This window comes from Thunnus albacares, chromosome 18 (assembly GCF_914725855.1).
Source record: "Thunnus albacares chromosome 18, fThuAlb1.1, whole genome shotgun sequence".
NCBI lineage: Eukaryota > Metazoa > Chordata > Actinopteri > Scombriformes > Scombridae > Thunnus > Thunnus albacares.
In genome coordinates this window covers 25,401,365-25,424,673 of record NC_058123.1, presented here as the reverse complement: position 1 = coordinate 25,424,673, position 23,309 = coordinate 25,401,365, and the positions used below count along the sequence as shown (strand labels likewise).

At 39.6% G+C, this 23,309-nt stretch overlaps 2 protein-coding genes across 4 annotated transcripts in view; one reads left to right on the top strand and one right to left on the bottom strand.

Moving 5' to 3' along the window:
• Positions 1–2,264, top strand: part of LOC122967977 (inverted formin-2) — an 82,728-nt gene extending 80,464 nt beyond the window's left edge. For all 3 annotated transcript variants that reach the window (XM_044332825.1, XM_044332824.1, XM_044332823.1), the window contains one exon: positions 468–2,264. In XM_044332825.1, the coding sequence (XP_044188760.1) occupies positions 468–936 (469 nt within the window). In that variant the 3' untranslated portion in view covers positions 937–2,264. The remainder of the gene's footprint in view (positions 1–467) is intronic.
• A 16,779-nt stretch (positions 2,265–19,043) lies between these two features.
• htr1ab (5-hydroxytryptamine (serotonin) receptor 1A b) lies at positions 19,044–20,871 on the bottom strand. The gene has a single exon (XM_044332820.1). It carries the CDS (start codon positions 20,650–20,652, stop codon positions 19,402–19,404), a length of 1,251 nt encoding a protein of 416 aa, XP_044188755.1. The 5' UTR covers positions 20,653–20,871; the 3' UTR covers positions 19,044–19,401.
• Between the last annotated feature and the right edge of the window lie 2,438 nt (positions 20,872–23,309).

The following is a 23,309-nucleotide window of genomic DNA, read 5'->3' as shown; positions in this document are numbered from 1 at the left end:
GACCAAATACCTTTAAAACTGATGACATTCCCATCAGCCTCAGTTGTACTTTGTGTTTAGTTCTGATTAGCAAATGTTAGAATGCTAGCACGCTAATCTAAGATGTTAACCATGGTAAAGATTATAGCCCGCTATACATCTCATGTTAGCATTGTCATTGTGAGCATGTTTGCTGATGGTAGCATTTCACTTAATGTACCACCGTGTCTACAAGCACATCCTCAAAGAGCAGCTAGGATGGTGGTAGACTCTTAGTCCTGTTAAACTTTGGACAGAGCCAGATTTGCTGTTTCCCCATGCCTCCAGTTTTTATGCTAAGCTAGGCTAACTGTATTCTGACTCTCCATAATTAAAACAACAGATGTGAGATTGATATCAATTTTGTCATGTTACGCTCAAAATAAAAGCAAATTATTTATCCCATCTTTTTTGTGTCACGCTGAATCATTTTGTGTTGTGTCTGGCAGGTTGAGGTTGGCCAGGGCAAGGCACGCTCTGGAGTACCACAGCTTCTTCCACACCGGCACTTACACACTCAAACACCCCACACCATGTGAGGACGTGCCAACCAAGAACGGGACCGTCCCTGAGGAAGATTCTCAGCCGATCCAAACTGTTAGCGCAGTGACACCTGCTGCCATCACCCCACTGCCGCCCCCACCAGTGCCGCTTCCACCCCTACTGCCACTCCCTACACCTCCTGCCCTGCTTCCACCACCTCTACACCCTCCACCTTCTCTCACACCGACACATCCTGTCCTGACCCTCCCTCTCCCCCTGCCTGTGATCCACACCACCCCACCCAGCCCTCACCTGTCATGGGGCGCCTGCTCAGATGCAGATGTGTACTCTCGGATCGGAGCTTTCAGGCCCTCCAGGCTCTCCAGCCTCTCTAGCCAATCAAAGGTCATTCTGTTTGAACACTCATCTCTCTGACCTCTGACGCATTGCATGGTGGGAGACATAGACATCTGACAAGACTGTAGTCAAAACTAAATCTGCATTCTTCAGAATCTGGGGATGACGTACATGCTTACTTAGAGTATACTGTACATACTGCTGTGTAGTTGCAAACAAGGGTAGACACATATTTGAAGTTAAAGTACTTTGAGGACAAGGTCTACAAAAGTTGAAGTTTGAGTTTTGTAAGCCGCTGAATTGATTTATCTACTATACTCTAAAAAGTACCAGACTTTGTTCTAAACCTCTGCAAGAAAATTGCAGTTCGGAACAAAACACCTCAGATGTAATCATGTTTTATTGAATTGGAGAGTGGTTTGTTTGGGCTAGTTTTTTGGAAATTGTCTGGTGGAAGCACCATGTGACTGACCCACAGTGGAAGTTTCTTTCCCTCAGGAAGATTAAATACCTTGTGTCTATTCTGAAACCTGTTTTGGAGCTGAAAAAGGTAAACCTGAAGAAAGACTTGTGATTTTATGCTCTGTCCTTTACAGACTGTGTGAAAAGTGTCTAATGTAAAAAAAAAAAAAAGAAAAAAAAAGAAAGAGGAAAAGCAAGCAGTTGAACTGAAATCATGGTTTGCTTTGTTTTAATTTTGATCAGAGACCATGTGACTCAACTTAAGTTGATTGGACATTGTACGTTTTGATTAATTATGTACATTGTGTTAACTCCCACTGCATATTTTAATTGCTTAACTGGCCTTTTTGCGTTAGCCAGAATGTCCAGCTTCTATGTGCACACAACATGGATCAATCAGTGTGGGTGTTAAAAATAGAATGATTTTTTCCATTGACAATTCCAATAAGGTAACTACATGCCCAGCAACACTGACAAAAACATAAAATTAGCATTACTCTGTACAATGTACTTCACGGAAAGTAAGAAGAAAATAAAGATAAACATGGAGCTGCAGAAGAAGAACCGCCTAACAACCAATGACTTCTTGTTTGGGCAATTAATCAGACATTAAACAACAACATGTCTGGCAGAAATTTGTCCTGATTCTAAAATTAGCACAGGAGGGACCAATATAGGTTTAAAATCAAGCCTAATACATCTGCCAGTTATGAAAATAAACATGTCCATCTTTTAACTTTCCTCATGTCAGCAAACAGCACAATTTCTGGAGAACTGCATGCATGCTGGGAATATACTAATAATCTAACCCTATAATCTAAGTTTCAAAATTTAATTTGATAAAAGAGGAGTTGATTGGTTCATTTGGTTGAAATTCACAGATACAGAAGAGGAGTCTGGTGTAAATGTTGTGTGAACTCTGAAAGTTGTTTTTTATTCCACAACTAAAAAAAAAAAGATTAACAGAACTTTCTCACTTTGTAATGAATCAGCTTCAGATTGAGAGTTATCATGATTCTCTTACACCAATATATCCTCATTTATGCTGAAGAACGTATGTTTGCATTTTTACAGTGCATAGTTGTAGCAAAGCTCATTATTTCCTGTCGTGGGAAGCATTTCCTGAGCTGATTTTCCATAGAAGGGTCCCCTCCCTGTTTCACACCACGCTCTGCATTCTCTGTGTTTCTCTGAGTCTCTTCCTGCATCAATCTTACTTTGCATTTCCTCTACTTGCAGTCTTAAAGTATTACTCTGAAGTTTTCTTTTTATTCAAACAAATGCCAATATATATCTTTGCAATTGCTAAGTTGTCTCTTAACTTGTTCAAAAACATCACAAAATCATCACATAACTAACAATATAATTGGTGCAGTTAAAACTTCTAAATCTGGTTCGTTGGTCATCAAACTGAGACGTATAAACATGTGCACCGATCATTGTTCTCTGAAGTAGCCTTGCTGACACACACAGTTAACATGTTGCTGTTATCTTGGTAACCTTAGCATCCACCTTGGTTCTAACAAGCTGTTAAGCTGATTTTTTTTTTTCAATAGTTAAATATGTTTTCCTATCAGGTCTCCTATTTATAATTCAATAATAGTTTGCAAATTCATGAGGGAAGCTGTTTAAGTTGATGGCTGTTTGCTGCTTTCTGCTTGCTGGGGTGAAAACCGAGACCTTGCATGACATGCCTCTTTTGTCTTTTCTGTATCTAATTCTGCTAGTGAGGCCGATGTCTCCATGCTAAAAGCCAGTTAATTCAATCTGTGCATGTACTGCAGCATTGTCTCTTAATTGGTTGTAAGCTGAGTAGGGAAGACATTTGTAACAATATACTGCTGCAGCAATTAAATAAAATGAGGGGAGTGCCATGCAAGGATGAATATGAATGTGTTTGTGTTCTGGATCTGATTAATATTAATTTTATGTATCTATTCTGAAAATGCTCATTGAAATGCTTTATACATCTGCAAAAAATACACAACACATTCTCATCATGTTGATTCTTACAGGCAAAGGTCCTTAAAGACAACATATTTTTTATTTTATTTCATCTGGACATTTTCTCCACACTCAAAAATGGAGGTATGAGACAAGAACAGTTTTGTACTCACAGGCACACTTTTGAAGAATGTTCCCTCAAAGAGGCAAGAAGTGCACCCTTTGACTAACAGAAATGGTACAAAGTGATTTGAAACAAGAGAGAGAGTAAATTTGTACCATTTCAACCCTAAGGGTACTTGCAGCATTGAAAAATGTATGTAGCCCATAGATAGATTACAATTACTATTATTAGTAGTAGTAGCAGTAGTAGTAGTAGTAGTATAGTTACAGTTAAGGTATTTAGAGCTGTTATTATTATTATTATTATTATTATTATTATTAGCCTCTATTATTATTGTCATCATTTCAGAGCCTCAGCTCGATGTGACACATGAGACTGCTTTGTTCTGCAAAGCTGTTGAATTCTCAGCTCAGTTTTGGATAAACAGCCTCAATTCATCCTCAATCTGAACGTGAATGTGTTTTTCTTTTTTCTTTTTTTTCAGTCAGTTTGGAAAAGTCTGCCCCCACAAGTATGTCCAAGTGAAAGGGAGAAGTTATAAGGCTGCATCCTGCATCAATGCTTCCCAGAAGGTCGCAAGAGAACAAGTGGCAAAAAGGTGCTTCAACCTGCCATCACTCTTCAGCTCAATAAACTGTCATGCATTTCTAAAGACAGATTAATAATTTGCTGTGCAGATAAATGGGTCCCAAACCCACGTGAATGCACTGTAGTTCTCCATAGAGCTGTTCTAAAATCACTATAAATCACGACCTCAGGTGGCTTTTATCAAACATTTGCTAAACGGTTACTATGGTCTACCTAGTAAGACTTAACAAAATAAACACACAGCAACTTAAAATGCAATCATTTACTGCACGCAAATCGTCATTCTTCCACCAAGAAATACAGTTCCCCAAGACATCAAAATGGTTGCCAAGCAACAGTGGCGCATTAATACCAGAGACGTTAACCGCCAACAGCGCTGCCCTGCTTTGACTCCAGTGCTGAGCAGAACAGGAGACGAGGACAAGTTTAGCATATGACTGGGTCTGTCTGTGGTGGAAGGCGACAGTGACATTTCGGAGGAGGAGGCTCAGACTTTTAGAGGTAAGTGAAGTGTTATTTTCACAACTTTAACTGTAACCAATGAGCCAAATTTAGCTAACATCTAAAGAGCTATCATTAGCATGGGTATCAATAGCTAATGTTAAGCATGATGGCAGGACATACTTAGCTTGCTAACTGGACATAGTTAGCTTGTTTGTCCTGATATAAGAGTCACTAATTCACTTACTGTTAGCTATACAGTACTCTCTCTGCACTACTGATAAGTAAATATAGTTATTGAAAAAGGCCTTAAGTTAGCTCACATAAGTGTATCAGCTATTAGCCACGTTAACGTAAAGCTTATGTTAGCAAGGGCTTGCAGTTTCCTGCTCAAAGCTGAGTCATAAGTTGGTTAACGAGAAAAAAAGTTTGCTTCAAAACTCTGAGTTTTCGTTCTAGAAACTAGAAACATGTTTTACATCATACAAAGTTCAAGTATAACAAACAGCCATGCAAATGTTACGAAATTACCCCGGTGCACATTTACCTATGTGCAGTGCAGAGAAGCAAGTTCATGCAAGTTAATTACACTGTGTGTCCTTGTTCCTGAAATGAACCTAAAACAGACTTGACTGATAGTTGACTGTCTGCTGGGTCATAAATCTAACCCAGACTCCCTATAAATGACTGTTTGTCCCAGAAGCCCTTTACTCAAAGTGCAGATTCTTGGAAATTGCATCTTTCCTCTTCTCATTTTATAGTGAAGGGAATTGGTCATTCTTAGCATGACCCTCAATGTTGTGTCCTCTGCATGATACCAAAACAAATCCTTTAAAACTGAAGGGTGCAAGTGTGCAATTATCATTGGTCATTTTGTTCAGATCAAAACAGTAATTATCCAAGGAAAAGAAAAATAAATGTCCTCAGGGACCACAGTTTTACATTAGTACTGTTGGAGGCTAAACATCTCCTGAAATTATGATGACTGAAATTAAATATATATCTTCAATTCCACTGACTCTAGAGGCAAAACAAAACCTGTCCAACACATAAAAGAGCTGCTTTTGTGGAAAGTAAATACAGATTTCAATGTTAAACATTCATGTTTCTTCATGAATTTCATAAATACATTTACCATCTAATTACTGTCTACAGCCACATCACGCAAGGCAAGAAATTAAATTATGAAAGGGTTAAAAAGATTACTTTAAAATATACATAACCCTAACCCTGTCCTGAAAGGAGTATCAACATAACAGGGGGAATCAAAAAATGTGGTAAATTTTAAACCGTTTTCTGTCCTCAGCAAAGTATTTATAATTCTAAACATTAAAGGAAGATAATTTCCTGATATTTATTCCACATATACCTGTGTATAAGTATGTTTACCTGATCAAATCCACATAATCTATATTTCCACAGCACAAATTCCATTAGTACAACAATACAATAAAACAACAATACAAGAAATACAGTTTTCATTCATCTATTATTTCCAGTCGCTTCCTCTTTTCTATTTTTTAATACCAGGAAAAGGAGGGATTATACCCTTTGAGCTGCTGGAAGGTTTTTAATGTGAAACATCTCTGTAGGAAAGGTTGACTCTCTGTCATGTATCAAGGCCGTACCCAAATGCAGACACTGAACAAGCAGGTAAGGTGAAAAACAAATCTTTATTGTTGAGACAGGCAGGGATGGTGGCTGGCTGGTGTTTGGGCTGAGGTGAGGGGGAGAAATCCGGAAGGAGGCTTGGCAGAGGTAATTCCGAGGATGTCAGCTGGCTGGCGGGCTTGGCGACCAGGCGAAGCGGGCAGGCAGGCAGGTAATCCTGGAGACAGCGAGAACAGGTCTAAGGCAAGCTGGCAGACAGGCAAATTGACTGTCATCAGAGCTAGAAGCACGGCACATCAACAAACCACAAACGGCACAACGATCCAGTGGGGACTGGCTGTCCATGCAGGGTTCTTGTAGGGAAGTGGTGATGGCTTGGTGGCAGGCAGGTGTGCAGAGAGAGGGAGAGACAGAGGGCACAGGGGGAAGGGGAACGAACAGATAGAGAGACCAAAACAGACCAAGCACAAATCTCATATCATATTAAAAAGGCAGACAATAACAAAAACACACAACAGGCAGGCAGGTGTCACAGAGGAGGGGTTGTGACACCTTGGTGTGAATGTGAAGGGAAATTATTTATGTTTGTAAAAAAGAAGACTTTGGTGTTAAATCAGCTGGTAAAACTGAATCCTTTTTTGATCTTTCTGTATTATCACCATGCCCATTTACTTTACTCACTTATTTGCAAGCAAGAGGTAGGTGTTTTAAAGGAAGCCAAAGAATGTTTACTAGCCATACAGGAAACTAGCCTCTCTATTGGAACATGGAATATTTTTTACAACCTAACTTTGTGGAAAGGAGAAGGGGAACAACAGGTTATGAAGAGTCCATGGGGAGCACTATGCATGTGTCAGTAGCTCAGCTTTATCTCTGGGGATCACCCCCAACTCCAGGAGTGGTGTCCAAATTAGGAAATATGCGTCATGTAGCAGGTGGATGTGACTCCCCTTGTTGAGACCTGCTGATAGATGTAACAGCGGAACAGAGGAGAGAGACTGACATAGCGATATAAGTGACCTGCACGCTGGTATTTGACATGGGTTTTTCTTTCTTACTGAAAACATCATTCATCAACATCATTATTTTAAAAATATTTGTATGAAACAAATATTCATAAAAAACTATTTGTGCTTTGCCAATTTATGTTGTATCAGGCACACCCCTAAAATTCACCTGTGCCTGTCTCTCCCAGTCCAAAGGCCAAAGGACTGGGAGCAGTTCTTTACCAGTGAATTTCAGGATTGGGCCACAAATGACATTCGCCTGCATATGTCCTGCATTAAAATTTAATCAAGTGCACCTTACTTTCCTTTGTGAAAAGTTGGCCCCCTAATAAACACTCACTGACATGATCCAGCATTATTGGTGACTTAGCATGACCCACTATCTGTGATGTGCCATGCCAGAGAATATATGCTTTCTTTCTTCTCTTTTCAACATTTATTGCAAATAAAACAAAACAAGACAACCTATTTTGCAGTCTTGTTGAATATATCTCTCTCTACACAAAGCAAGCAATCCTTGTCTGTCTGTATGTATGTATGGTTGTCCTTTGCATATCTCGAAAACTGTTCATCTGATCTACTTCATACCTGGTGGATGTATTGTTGGGGACCCAAAGAAGTTCAGTGTTGAGTGTGACGTTTGGATGAGCCAAACCCTCAGGAAGAGTGCTGGGCTTTGAAAGCACTTTGACAACGTGGCCAAACCATGTAATTATGACATCATGTGATGCTACTGGGCCCAAAAAGACTTTTTCCCATAGACTTGCATTGTGAAAGAGATGTCTGTAAATCAGTAGATATGTTTTTTTGAGCATCAGAACCCCCACGAAATAATTTGTTTCACTATCAGAATTTGACCCATTCAGTCTGATCACATTTCTAAAGTCTAGAAGAGACGCACGACTAAATCGTTTTATCCCCATTCGAGTTAGCTACTTTCTACTGAGCATGCACCAAGGACGCACTGGGCTCATAGAGCATCCACAGTATGTTTTCATCTGGGTATTTCTTGACAGCGGGAAGTGGCTTTTTTGGCCTCATGCGCCACTGAGCAATTTTCATAGAAATGAACAGGGCCCCACCTCTGATTTTGTATGCAGTTCACTTTATAGATCCATGGGATGAGTGGCTCTCGAGAAATATATAAAAAATATAATAATAAACAACATTGATTTGCTTCTTCTTCTGCCCACGGAGTCAACAAGCAGGAATACGGACAGCACTCTGCCATCGCAACCCACATTGTGGTCAAAGGTGGTATTATATCCATAGTGGTAATGACTTGGAAAAAGTTTAAGAGACTTAAGCTCTACTATTGAACTTTGTACTGTGACTGAAACTTGGCATGACGTTCAAGACTTAATGCAGGACACGTTTTGAATGGGCACTGCAGGCCTCTGGGATCTGACCTGCTGTGCAGGACAAAGAGAGAGAGAATGAGCATACACAAGAGAAAAAAACAGGCAGTAAAACTAGCCAATAGGAGTGCAGACACGTTTGACTGGCAGCAGAATCAACCAATGGAAGGCTGCAAACTGCTTCGACGGCTCACTGGCGAAGTTTCTGTCTGGATTTAAACCATTTAATTTAAATGGTTCTAATGCTTATTCATTCTCAGGAACCACACACATACATATATATATATATATGTGTGTGTGTATATATATTATCAATTCCTTATTGTTTTGGGATCTCTGTATATATGTATGTGTGTATGTAAGTTTGTCCTTCGCATAGCTCGAGAACTAGTGAACCCAAGTACAGAACACTGAGACAGGAGGCAGCGAGTAGTTTTAGAAGATTGTTTATTGCAAGGTGGTAACAGGAAGGCCTGGGCAAGGGCTTGGGCAGGAGCAGGAACTGGGGGCTGAGACTTTGGCATGAAGCTGGGCAGAGGGAATGCTGAGGGGAGCCAGGTAGAGGGATTCCCCAAGAGCAGGATGTTGTGATGTGCTTACGAGGCAGGAAGGCTGGAGACAGGGGCCAGAGTCAGGTAGAGGCAAAACTGCAGGCACAGAGGAAAAAAGGTATTAGCAATGTGACCGACTGTAGTAACAGAGTCTACGATTTGGAGATGAGATGGAGGCTGAACCAGATACCTATGCAGGACTAACGATGGATGGCAGCTGGTTGCTTGAGTCCCGCACATCTGTTCCCACTCCTGTAATTAAGCACAGACACAAGGAAGGGGAGAGGGAGGGAGAGAGAGAGAGAGAAAGTAGCTCCTACCCACTCCCACTGTGTCACAGAGTGCACTCTGTTTGTAGTCACACTCATAGCTGAGTGAAGTTCCCTTCATTAAGGTGTAGGGTATAAATACAACGGCAAGCTTTGGGACAAACTTCACTCTCTCTGGTGGAAATAGGAACTGTCGTAACTTTTTGTCACCATGGTTTCTAATCAACAACTGTCGGGATCTTTGACTGTATATAAATATTTATATACTTTATATACAGTCAATGGTTGGGAGCGGTAACATTTGCCATCATCCACCAGCTGTTGCAAGATGAGAGAAGGAGATTTTCCAGAAAGTGTAGATGTTTTTTTGAGTGTTTTATCTTTTTACTATCAAAAATACAAAGACACATTTCTGGGTATAGACCACATCACTACACTCCTTGCATAGTGATCCTTTTGTACAAGTGGCGATGAGCCATTTTTCAGACATGCCATTGAAAAGATGCATTTTTAAAGACCACTTGCTATGATGCAATTCAAAAATGTTTTCCTTCTAGCTTCGTTATTCACATCAAATATCCTGGGTTATATTGTCATTTGCTAAATTTCACATGTAAATGGCAATACAATGGCACAGTAACACTGCAAGTATTACTGAAAGCCTGTTGTGCATTAATATAATTAATCTGTGGTAATTACATTTGTGCACAAACATTAATGAATGTTTTCCCCCTGAAACAATAAATGTGTTTACCTTTTCCTTTATATATTTGTAGTCAGAAGTAAAGTTAGCTCATGCCACTAACTGGGATATAACAACCAGAGGTTGTGAACATCGTTGTCTCTGGAGATATGAAGGATACACAAAGTGGCTGTCAAACTTATAAAAAATGTATTAATGTTCCATTGGAAATAAATTAAACAATGTACAGAAGTTCCAGTCCAAACCCGTTTTGTTTAAATAAAAAATGACACTAATTTCAAACATATAGGTAGACTTCTTCATATATAATACAACATATACATATATTATAATATGAAAATTACTCCCAAGCCTCTTTGGTTGCATTTCTTTTCTTTGTAAACATCTTCTCCTTTTGCATTATAATGTTTATAAGCTGCTTGTTTTTAGCAAAAGTCCCTGTAAATATACAACACGTTACAATCAAATAAACACGTCTACCGTTTTCTAGACTAGAGAATGGTGTATTTGATCCTTAATACAATGTAACCTTTAAGTTTTTAACATCTGCGTGGCAATATTAAATGTTTGTTAGTTTGAGCAGTTTACTAGTAAATGTTTGTACAGGTTGTCGCAGGGAACCATACCTTTCAGACCAGACCCAATTGAACAAACCAGGTCTTGCAGAATCTGAGACCTGACCTGAGACCCAGTTATATTTTTGTTATAATAAATATATTATTAACAATATTAATATTATTTCTTCTTCAAAGACAAAGTTATTTGATTGCTTTGGCAAGGGTAGGGTTAAACATAAAAAATAACTAATCTGGCAACGGCAATAGACCATATTATCTGCCTTACCGGTTAGTAGATTAACTTTGCCTTTTCTGCATATCAGCCAGATGGACGTGGCTGGTAAACTCAAAACATCTTTCCCAACTGAACCTGACAACAGTTCAAACAGAGAATCCAGAACAAAACATTTTACAGTCACAATGTTCTTTAAGCGTAAGAGTTGTGGAGGAAGGTTGGAGGTTTTGTTGTCGGAATGAGGTCATGTTTCCACTATGCAATGGCCTTCCCTGAATCATTGGGGATTTTAAGGAGCTAACCTTTTGCAAGTTTTTGCTCTATTTCATCCATTACTGACTACTTGCTCTCCAGGCTAATGTTAATGCTTGGTTATGCTGTCTCTCTCGCAGATGATTGGCAGTGAGAGAAAGAGAGAGAAGGATAATTTTATTATTAGATACATTTGAAAATACTCCAAAACAAGCCCAAAGCTTCACGAAAAAAAAACAGCCCAAACCCAACAGCCCAGCCCAATGGTTCCTACTGATATAAAGCTTTAAATTTGGGTCACAAATATATTTTTATTTTTGCAAAAGGCTCTGTAGGGGACTGTAGTTTTTAGCAAACGTTATTCCAACAGGAGTCAGTAGTACATTTGTTGGATTGTTTGTTGGTTTTCAGCGTCAGATTAGGACACATTTGGTGCACTAGTGAGAATCTACTGTACAGCAGCAGGACAGTGTATATGGGATCACATCAAAATAAACTACAGTGTGTGTGTTCATGGTAATGAAGGAACATGTCACCCTGTGCAACAGAATTTTATAATGTTTTTTAACCCTCTTTTGGAGAAAAAACAATGTTGTGGTGTCATTTTAACATTTGCAGTTTCATTTACTGTTTAGAAACTGACTACAATTAATTAATAAAGGAATGAATGAATCTGCTCTGGGAGAGATGGTCACCGCCTGTTTGACAATCAACTGTCACATTCTCACTCGGCAATTAAATTAACAATGTAGTGCAACCATTAGGCATTAATTTCTAAACTATTAGTGTCTAGATAACATAAATTAATGGCAAACAAACATTTCAAGCTCCACTATCGCCCCTTAGAGACTGCAATGTTTATTACAGATATAATATAAAAGCATTACAAGACAAAAAAAACACTTATGATTTAGCTGACTGAATGTTAAGAAAAGTTTAGAGGTAATTGCTTATAAAGTCAATGTAAAGAGGTGACTGGTCGCTAATTGAGGCAGAGACTCAAATCTATTAACTTGAGACTTAAAAATGTACACTTCTCACAGGTCTTCATGAGTCCAACTCACAATCGTACAAAGATGAGAGGAGAAAGGAAAAAAATGGATGAATATATCAAACAGAACCGGAGTTCCTGGTGATTTATGAGATCAGTCTGAGCTTCCATATAACAACAGACACTCAACACACACCAATCAATGTGTACATTGCTAGCTAACTAGCTTGCTAGCAATGTATACAGCTGGCATATTGGCTGTTTGGGGTGAATAAACTCAAAATGCAAAAACAGTCCAGTGGTCCAAATTTGTGTGAATAATGCAAGACAAAAAATTTGCTTCACATTTTGTCTGAACACACTTTTAGAGCTTTAGTGGAAAAAATGTCAAGTTTATGCTGAGGGTGGCGCTAGAGGAACAGTAATGTGCTCATTAAACTCTACAGCGTTAATCCTCTGGTGACCATAAATTTCGACGACAAATGATTATTTAGGATATCTTGCTGTGTGTGTAAATGTTGGACCAAAACATATCGCCATCCTCAGGATGCTAAATGCATACTTCTTTTTAAATTATATCATGACGCATCCTCCTTGTTTTTTCCTGCTTCTCCCTAAATGACGTGACGATGCACTTGTGAGTAATCCATCATTAGAATTTACCATTTCCTTTTGGGGTTTTTTTTAATAAGCAAAATAAGATAAGTGAAATGAAAATAATTCCACTTGGTAAATCTGCATAATTTAGCATTTCTTGCATTTTCATTTGAAACTCTGGTTTCAAAGACACATCCGGACTAAATGATGAAGTTATTAAGTTAACTTTTATCTCCTTGCGCTTAAATCAGCTGGAGGAGAGCGGGAACACCTGCAGAAGGTATCAAACAGCAAGACAACAAACAATGAGCCTCTGTTTGATGTCCAACTAAAAACGACTGGTTGTGAATCCAAACAAAGTGACACCTGCTAGAGATTCAGGAGGGTCAAGGTCAGGTTCAGGGAGCAAAAAACAGACCAGGCTTTAAACATTAAGAAAGGACTGAAGAGAGAAGAGAAAAGCAGTTTGCATGATTACAATATGTAACCACCCCTAAAACCACAGATTGTCATTTTAACATTTGTGTTCGAATTAAACAAATCAGATACAAGCTGTTCATCAGAGAGCTTTAGAGGTGCTGGTATTTGACTTTGGACAGAGCCATGCTAGCTGGTGTCCCCTTTCACCTGTCTTATCATTTCTCAGTTTGTACATCCTCGATTCCTTTCCTTGCCTCCTCTCCTTGCGTCTTAGTCCCTCCCACCTCAGAAGTGAGCAGAGGAAACGAGGAGGAGACATGAGGAGACGAGGAGGCAGGAAATAGAGAAATGAGGAGAGCCCTCAGTCTTCATGCTAGGCTAGGCTAATCACATGCTGTCTCCATTGCATTGAGTGTTGTGTCCATCTCATCATCTCAAGAAGAAGAAAATTAGCATATTTCTGAAAATGTTAGACTACTCCTCTAGTCCCAAAAGTTAATACAGAATTTTTAGGCAAATTTCAGCACCTACAGACAAAAATCTGTAACATTAGTAGTTATAGAGATTAATTGTAATACTGAAGATAGATCATGACTACTCAAAAAATAGATTTTCCTTTTACTTCACTTCACTTCACATGCAGGACCAGAGCAGCAGACTGAAGTCCAGACAACTTGGCCCAGCCCTCGATTTGGTGGAGCTAATTTAATAAAGATGTACAAATTATAAGTCATGCCTTCATTACCATTGGAGGAGCCCTTTGCAGCACATTGAAACATCACAACCTCGCAGCAGAGACTTCATTTGTTTGCTTGTAGCTCCAGGAGAGACACTTGTGAGTGACCAGGAATCCATGTCTTACATGATCTCATCACCCAAGAAATACAAGTTACACTTTCAAAACTGCATAACTCACAATCTGATGTTCCCTGGGTTGAACGAGTTACGTAAAGTATGAATTAAGTTGACTGAAAGAGCAATGAGAGTATTCATTTTAACATTAAGGTGAATGTTGTATGTTGAACAGTATGGATAACACATTTGGAATTCAATTGGTTCAAAATATAAAACAAAGCTGCAACAAATAAAATAGCAGTCAGCACTGACCTACTGTATATTACAAGCTACTGTATGTCAAAGTATTGTGAGTAGATGATGATAATATACTGTACTGCTCGATATCCACAGTGGCTGCTGTTAAGTTAAAGTTATATCCTTGCTTTTAAGTCTAAACCCCTGCTAGCAGCCTTATGAAATCTTCATTACATCCTCAAAGAGAAAGGGTTGGAAGGAGTGAGCAACATGATGATTTAGCTTTTCTTTGAGCCTTAACAGCAGTAGAGCCACAAATTAATACACAGTATGATATGCATGAATAATGAATTTGTTTTATATGATTTGATAGTAAAGAATATTATAAATGTATGAAATAAAACTTCAGTCAAATATAATTATTCATCTAAAAAGTTTGAAACTTTGCCACAATCACACAAAAATACACGTGAGGGCTTTAAAGAATTTATTAAAAAAAAAAAAAAATCAGTTCATCTTTTAGAAGAGTAAAAGATGGATTGCAGGATCTGCACCACTGCAACTCCCTGACAGCAAATGCTCTTTTCCCCCTATAGTTTTCATAAAATATATACAGTATGATTATTATTTTAAAAGATAAACTAAACATGAAAGGTTGTCTCCTCTGTGTAGAGAATCCTCTGCAGCTCCCGTTCTGTTGTTTACCTCTACGCTTGTTAACAACAACAGTTCCAAGAAGAAATCCAAACAAGACGAGGAGGGTTGATTCTCTCGTTGGGTCCTGAGAGGCTGTGAAAACCCGTAACGTAATTCCTCTGACAGCAGATTGCCACCGGCAGCTCTGCAGGGGACACATGACTGAACAGTTCAAGAGCGTATGGAGGAAATTTAATCCACACTATTCACCTTCTCCAATATGCAGGCTGATTTACAGCCAAGTGCACTCGACGGCGGTCTCCGAGGAAGCACAGAGAACAAACTTGGAGAATATGCAAGCAACCTCGATGATAAATTCAAACCATGTTACAGTCTTATGGCTGCGTGTGGTTTTAGTATTGCCCTGCTCATTTTCAAGATACCTCATGGAATGTGACTCATATCAGGGAAAAAAGTCTGCAGCTCTAAGTCAGCATGTTATGCTTTTTCTCAAGCTGTTCTTTTAAGAATTGATCTTTTGAAATGTCTCCTGTCACAAAAAAAAATGTCAAACCTGACTGACAAACCCTGTTGTTTGTAGGGAATAAGACTTCAGGAATTGTGTATCAGTGAGACAGCATAACAATTGTGTTGTGAAATCAATGCGTCAATACAGATTTTGATGTTTTTTTATTTTTTATTTTTGTCTGGATGTGACAGCACACAAGAATATGATGCCATACTGCAGAGAATGGGGGAAATATCTGTCTCTTTAGCCTCGAAATGTTCCACTATGTTCACCAGCTAGTCTGTTTCTGTTTGCCATTTGGTGCTGAGTAAGTACAGTACAGTGGGTTTTTGGAGCTTTTCCTCTGAAAACAGCTGCTTGCTGCAGCCAAAAATAACATTATGAGAGCGCTGAGAGTCAATCAGAACAGTCAGCCAGACAGCTAAACAATGAGCTGAAACTCGTTATACAGCTCCGTAAAGCAGAGGAGAGTTGCAGAGCCCGTTCATTACATTCATTTTGCCAATCAAAAATAAACTGAGGATGTGATTTAGTTCCTGCAGTCAACTCAAAATTGTTGCTACACTTGCGTGCTCTTCTCACTGCAACATTACAATGCAACCTTTTGATCGTGGTGGCGTACTAAAGCTGTCAGTGCTCTGTTATTTGAAAGCTATGCTGACACTTGTACATAATTTACATAATAATCAATTCTATGTGAGAAAACTATGTATATATAAAAACACTAAACTTAAAGTATAATTTTGCCTATAACTTGTTGTATGACTGCTTATGCTGACTTCTTCCTAGATCTCAGTAATTAATTTACAATCTACAGTCATAACTAAAAGGAATAATGGGCAAAAAGTTGTAATAAACAAAATGATCCCTTGAACTGTCTTTGAAAAGAAAAAGTTTGACACTCTTGTTGAGGGAAAATTAGATTCTACCTTAGTCAGTCACTGTTAAACACGGTAAAACAAACAACAACGATAACAACAACAACAAAACAATTGCTTATTGTCTGTGATGACTGCCAGCTGTGGGCCCCTCATACACACCTCTGTATTCCTGTGTTGCAGCAGGCCTTTGATCAGGTAATTGCCCCTTCGGCCCCCGGAGTTAGCATCCCCCATATGTTGCTATGACGACCACCTCTCCAGAATCCATCTGTGTGTGCCCTTCACAGCCTTTTTAAGATGGACTTATATGTTACGAGGCTGTGAGTGACAGAGGGAAAGGGCAGCGGGACGCTACAAGAAGCACCCCGACCACTTGAAGCTTTTTATGACTGCTCATGTATGGTGGTGAACGCGTGTGTATGTATGTGTGTGTTTCTTTTTGTCTCTCATTTTGTGTGTCTGTTTTTTGTTGGCTTTTTTTCCCCCACGCTCCCGCCCTGCTGCCTCTATACACCCTTTGCCGTCTCCACACACATCCGAGATGATCTTCATGTAAGTGTCGCTCCCGGAATGATGAAACGCAAACTGTATTAAGGATTCTCTTTGTTTCACTATCTGAGACAAAGCAGATCCACATATGCATGTTATGAGGGAATCAGAGCGCAGGTGGAGCTAGGGGGAAACAGTTCGGGGGCTCAGGATGCTGTTTGAACACACTTTGAGGAGTGAGACACATTCTCTGTTGCAGGGCATACAACTCTGTGACACTGTGAAGATTGTCAGACACAAACTAGTCAAGTCCCTCTGTGACAAATTTAAATTCACATTATAAAGAGATTTCCCCCTTTTATTTCAGCCCAAATAAGGTTATTAAAATAATATCTTTCCACACTAACAGAGTCATATTATATATTTTGTATCATGTATCATCGTAGTTTTTTTGCACCATCATCATATGGAAATATATATTTAGTGCATCATTTTTAGATACATTTCCCCAGATGTCAGCCTGATATATTTGGTATGTTGGAATACCATATATGTCAAGTATAGTGGATCTCCACTATAATCTAAATAAAATTTGAAGATTAGTTAAAGAGGTTTGCAATTATAGCGTTGCCCGGGGTTCATGAGGAACAAAAAACAAAGCAAATCCACACTTGAAAGCGACACCAACACATTGTTGACAGCTTCAACTGAAAAAGTGTCTCATAATGAACCTTGCTCGAGGCCGCTGCGGTATTAGACGCAGTTGGAGGTCAGGGGACGTATTCACAAACACTTTCTAGCAAGGAGTCCTAGCTTAGGAGTGATATAGGAAAATTCTCAGAGCAACTATGAGCGAGGAAGGGACAGAAACTTTTACCTTAGTGAGGAGGTGTAGATGACCCTGTTGCTAGGTATGACTCATTCTTTTAAAAGGTGTAGGAGCTGACCAACCCTTAATGATAATGGGCATATAATAGACAGAGAAGTCAATAGACATAATCATAGAATTTAGTCTTTATTAAGACATGGTGTAATTATAAATACTATTTTATGTGATGAACATCTCTGTTGAATAAATTGTAAGTCATACTTTAAAAGTAGCCTATGAAATGTCTTAAAACACAGGCTGGTCATTTTAGTACTTCATCTATTTGATATTAACGGGGGTAATGGCTGCGCTTTCATCAGTGTCTGTGATTGCTGGTCAGTCTGTATAAGTAACAGCGTTGGTTTGCATGTATATCTTTTTTTTCAGCTGCCAGCAAATTCCAATTTTTTTCCCAGTTGCTAAATATCTTAGTGTTGTGATCACTTTCATTTCTGGTATTATCACGTTATTGCGTTGGGTGGGAGATGTGTGTGTGTCTCTAATGAGGTCGACCACAAACATTATCCCTGCACGATCTAATCTGCAGCGTCTCATTAACTCACTGTCATTCAGCGTTTGGAGAATATTTCTCCTGCCGCTTTGTCTTTCCGACATTTTCTCCTCTGCTTAAGAAAAGTCCTCCTCCCTACTCCCAACAGATTTTTACTTTAGGAGCTCTCTTATAGGCTAAGATGCTTTATGCATAACTTTTATCTTTATCAGAATCTAGTCTTAACTGTGAATAAAGGGAGATTCTTAGAAAATGTCACGATTATAAGAATTTCTTCACTGCGAGCAACTGTTTGTACCAGAAAACTTTATGAACACTGCTGTCATCGTTTCCATGCACATCCGTAAATAGTTTGCAGGTACTGAGTGACAAGAATCTGAACTGGAAGAGGAAGAAACCCTGAAGGAAAGATGTGAAGAAGCCTGTCTGGAAACAATGACAATCACGCTCATGTGGTCTAAAAGAAGATTTGGGAATGAAACAGCAGTGTGGGTGTTGTTTTTGTTTTTTGTTTTTTCCATCTTTCAGTGCATATGCTAAACAGACCCATTTCAGTCTTTTAATGGAATATGGAATGGTGCCCTCGATAAGAGCTCTAGATAAATGCTGTAAATGTGCCTACTGAGTGTTGCTCATTTGGATCCTTATTTTCCATGTATCTCATTGCCACATATATCAAAGTATTTGAAGTTGTGAGTGAAATATAATATTATTTAGAGTATGTTAAGGCTGTAACTTATGATGATGATGATGACTGATCATTATCTATGAATCACTTATTATTTTTTCAGTGAACAGTGAATAGTGTTGGAAAATAATGAAAAGTAGCGACAGTCTTCAAGTTTCTTGTTTTGTCTAAACAAAAGTCCAAAATCCAAAGATATTCAATTTATAAAAATATAAAAGCACAAAACCGCATATTTATGAAGCTTCTTAAATTACTTAAACAATTAATCGATTTTAAAAATTTGTTTACAGTTAAATTTCTATTCACTAATCTTTAGAACGTCCTAAAATATGTCCAAGTTAGTCACATGAAACGCACTTTTACTTTCGCCTTATTTTACAGCTTATTTCAGAATTCATTCAGTTTGCAGGTGCTGGATGTGAATTGAATGAATGAATTGAAATTTGCACCCAAGTTGTAAAATTATGACTTCAGATAAATTATTAAAAAGTATTTCTTTATTGAACGTTACAGAACATGATGAGGAACAATGGAGCTTCAATCAAACGATTACAGCTTTATCTATGCATAGGCTACAGACACTGGGAATATTTCAATACTGTTAACGATGGTGATGATCAACGAAAGCCATGATGAGCCCTCTCTTCAGTTTTAGCGTCATTCTTTATTCAGGACAATCTCAGTCTGCCGTTTTTATAGGCTGATGGCTTTTCGGGCTGCTCCTCTTTTCACTGGATGTCTTCGGATCAAACTTCAATGATCCGGTGAATCTATGATGACACCAAGAAAACTGAAACCATCACGGTCTGCAGAAATGACACTTGATTATTTTCTTAAAAGCGCTCTGAAAGTCTTTGTTGAAGTAGGCATAAATAATGGGGTTGAGCAATGAGTTGGAGTAGCCCAGCCAGATTATTACATGTTCCAGCCAAATGGGCATGTAGCACGATTCCTGGCAAAAAGGCATGACCAGGGCGACGATGAAGAAAGGCAGCCAGCAGAGGATGAAGGTGCCCATGATGATGCCCAGAGTTTTCACCGTTTTGCGCTCCCGTGCCAGCGCGATCTTCCTCTTGGCCTCGGTCGCCTTCTCGTGTCTGCTCTCGAACAGCGGCACGGAGCTCGGGGTGTTTGGCAGGGGCAGGTTGCCTTTGGAGTTACTGTGAACTTCGATGATCTCCAGAGACTCGCCGTCCTCCGCGTGTTTCACCGCGCCGTTGACACTCGGCAGCGGCCGGGGCTCCACGCTCCGTTTCCAGCTCTTGCCCTGCGCGTCTCCGGGCGACTTTTTGTGGAACAGGGCGGGAGATAACGCCAAGCAAGAGTCGGACACTTTCTTTTTCTCTGTTTTACGCACAGTCCTCCTGATCCGAAATCTTGCAGCTTTGAATATCCGCCCGTATAAAACCAGCATCAGTGTCAGCGGGATGTAAAAAGCCCCGAATGTGGAGTATATTGTGTACCAGGGGTCTTGCCTGATCTTACACTGCTTAGGGTTTGCCCTGTCCTCTGCCATGCTGCTGGGCTGAGAGCGCATGATCAGCATAGGAGGCACTGAGATGGAGAACCCGACGAGCCAAGTGACACTGATGAGGACCGCTGCCCTCCGCGGCGTCCTCTTCTTCATGTAGTCTATGGGCTCGGTTATCGCCCAGTATCTGTCCAGAGCGATGGCGCACAGGTGCAGGATGGACGACGTGCAGCATAACACATCCAGAGAGATGAAGATGTCGCACGGAACCTGCCCGAGAGTCCACCCGTTTAAGACCTGGTAAAGCGCCGCCATGGGCAGCACCAGCACCGACACCATCAGGTCGGTGACAGCCAGAGAACCGATCAGGTAGTTGGCCACATTCTGCAGAGACCGCTCCAAGGCGATGGCTGCAACCACGCACGCGTTACCAAATATTGCACACAGGATGAGCGCGCCAAGCAGGAAGGATGTGACCACTTGATAACTCAGCTTCACCTCCTCGTCTTCAGGTTTGGAGGTTTCGTTGGATGAATTGTGAAACTGAAACCAGGCTGTCGTGTTGTTTGCGTCCTCCATTGTTAGTAAACTCGAGTGGTTTGGAGAGTTTCGGCTACTTAGTGGAGAGCCCGGTGCGCACCACACCGTCGCACCTCGAAGAGCGCATAGTGGACTGCTGAACTGTTTAGTGCAGCAGAAAGGGTCTGAACTGCGAGTGTCGGCTGCTGACTGAGAATGATGCTGCGTCTTTATACCAGTGATGATAAATGCGTCACTTGTCTGAGAGGATGTAAGGGAGTCTGTTTGTGTCCCTCATCAGTCTGTAGCTCAGACACTGAAGATGTTGAAGTTATTAGATAAACTTCGAAAACTTGCAAGGTTCTCTTTAATTTATTTACTCCCCAGGCTGCATGTCAATAATTCAATTGCTGATTGCTTTTTAAATGTAATTTTATTGATTCTAATGCAGCATTAGGAAATGTCCTCTCCTTTCCTGAGAGTCATTTTGAAGTCATCTGCAGTGTAGCTATTGACAGAATATTGTGAAGAATAGGTCTAGATGAAACCGCACTGTAAAAAGTGATTTACAAACGGCTCACTTTTATGTTTTAACATACTACCACAACTAATAGTAATAATAACATCAAGAACAGCGAAAAAAAGTTCACAGTAGCTAATTTGAACATTTTTTGCACATTATGTAGTTTGAGTTGTATGTAGAGTTTTGGAAATTAGCACAATTTAAAAATATGCTGTTAACAGTTATGTTTATATGGTAAGTTATGTTTTTTATCCAAGAATGAATGACCTCAATGAATTTACAGTTAACTTCATATTAAAAAAGTATTGAGGCGTCTTGGTGCCAGTTTTGCCTCAACGGTTGCTGTTTTCAGCACCACGGTCAGCGCACTGGGGCCGCCAGGTGTGACACTGCCACCTGGCGTGGGTCCGTTTTCATAACAATTACAAAAATGACGTAAAAAGCTACAGGCTTGTGACTGTTATTTCAAATATATACGTCTACAATATACTTGAAAAAAAGGGTGACATTAGGATGGAAATTCTGAATTATATATGAAAAGAATTTTGGTTACAAACAAGCTTGGGATGTTGCCCCTTTATTGGCTCCAGCATTTCTCAGCCTTTGTGCTTTGTTCCCTCTTAGTTCAAGTAGAGTACACACAGTAGCCACACATGACCATCAGTGGTGCTGGAACAGTTGGTTTCCCGGGTTTTCTGTGTGCTAGTTAGTTTGTGGTATGATTAAGGACAACGTTATTGAGGATTATGCAACATGTAAACACAGTATAAACTGAAATGATAAAGGTCTTAAAACTCGATTTTGACATATGGACCCACTCTACTAGATAGGGCCAAATCATAAGGTAACAATGCAGGAACCTCCAGTTAATGTTATACGTTAGTAGTGCAAATTCCCTTAAAAATCTGCAGTTACAGTAGTCAAATTACTAAAAATCAATTGACACATTATGGGACCTTTGGGCCCCTAGAGTCTGTGGTCCTAGGGTTGTTGGCCACTTTGCCTGGTTGGTAATCCAGCCCTACTGTTTTAGTTTTGAGCAGAGATTTAATAAGCTCTGGATGTGACTGAATTTTATGCAATGTATTTAAAATGTATGTTATGTTATGTTATGTTGTTGTCTTGATTTAATAAGAAGAATAACAATAATAATAATACATTTAATTTGTACCGCACTTTTCATTCATAGTGAATCTCAAAGTGCTACAGCATTAAAAAAAACATACAACACACAACATAAAGAAAATAGGAGTTAAGATGAAAAAACCTTTCTAGAAAGGTTTTAAGGCATTTTTTTAAGAGTCTAGGGTCTGTGCTGCCCTCAGATGGTTAGGACGGCTCTTCCACTAGCGTGCTGCAGCAGAGCAGAAGGCTCGATCCCCCATGGTACAGAGCTTGGTGGGCTACTGTGGGACCGGGGGAGCAAGCTGCTGGCAGATCTGAGGGTGTGGGTGGAGGTTTGTGGTATCAGTTCCTGCATAGAGGCTAAGCCTCCCCAAAATGATCGTGGAAATATTATGTTGAAGCTTTTTGTGGATTACTTGGTTTGCTGATAGCTAACAGGTTATTTTGGTGACAGAGAGAGCGAGCAACTGTGGCGCATAGGAAATTGCCACTGATTTAAATATGTTATTCTTTTTATATGTATAAAACTTTATTTTGAATGTTAAAAGAATTTGTTTTGCCTGTCTGTGGCAAGCGCAGCACGCACGGTGCACAGGGACAAAGAGGTGAGGGGTTTATTCAGATGAAGCAGTACAAAGCGAGCTGTTGGTGTTGCTGTGCTGAGAATAGATGTCTCAGAACCACGTCTGTGTCTGAAACACTGTCACTCCGCTGACACTTCAGTGATTTTATCAACAAGAGCAAACTATATTCTTTCATCAAATGCACAGAAATAACGGAATAATAATATATAATATAAATAAAGTAAATTTAATCAAACATTCTCCAGCCTAATCGACATAAAAAATATAAAGTATAATGTGGTTAAAGCAGTAAAGAAGTCTGCATTGATTTATACATTAATATGATTGATTCTGACAGTATCAGCTGCTTCATACTGTATGGAAAGCTTCTCCTTCAGGTCGTTAAATCCCTGCAGCATCTGAAGGCAGCAGGACGCGTATGTTAATTAATCTGCAGCTCTGTACACTTCAGACAGACTCAGCATTCTGCCTTTTATGCGGGAGAC

Bases quoted from the DNA above. Each gene is read 5' to 3' on its own strand.
- htr1ab (XM_044332820.1), bottom strand. From the start codon at position 20,652: ATGGAGGACGCAAACAACACGACAGCCTGGTTTCAGTTTCACAATTCA.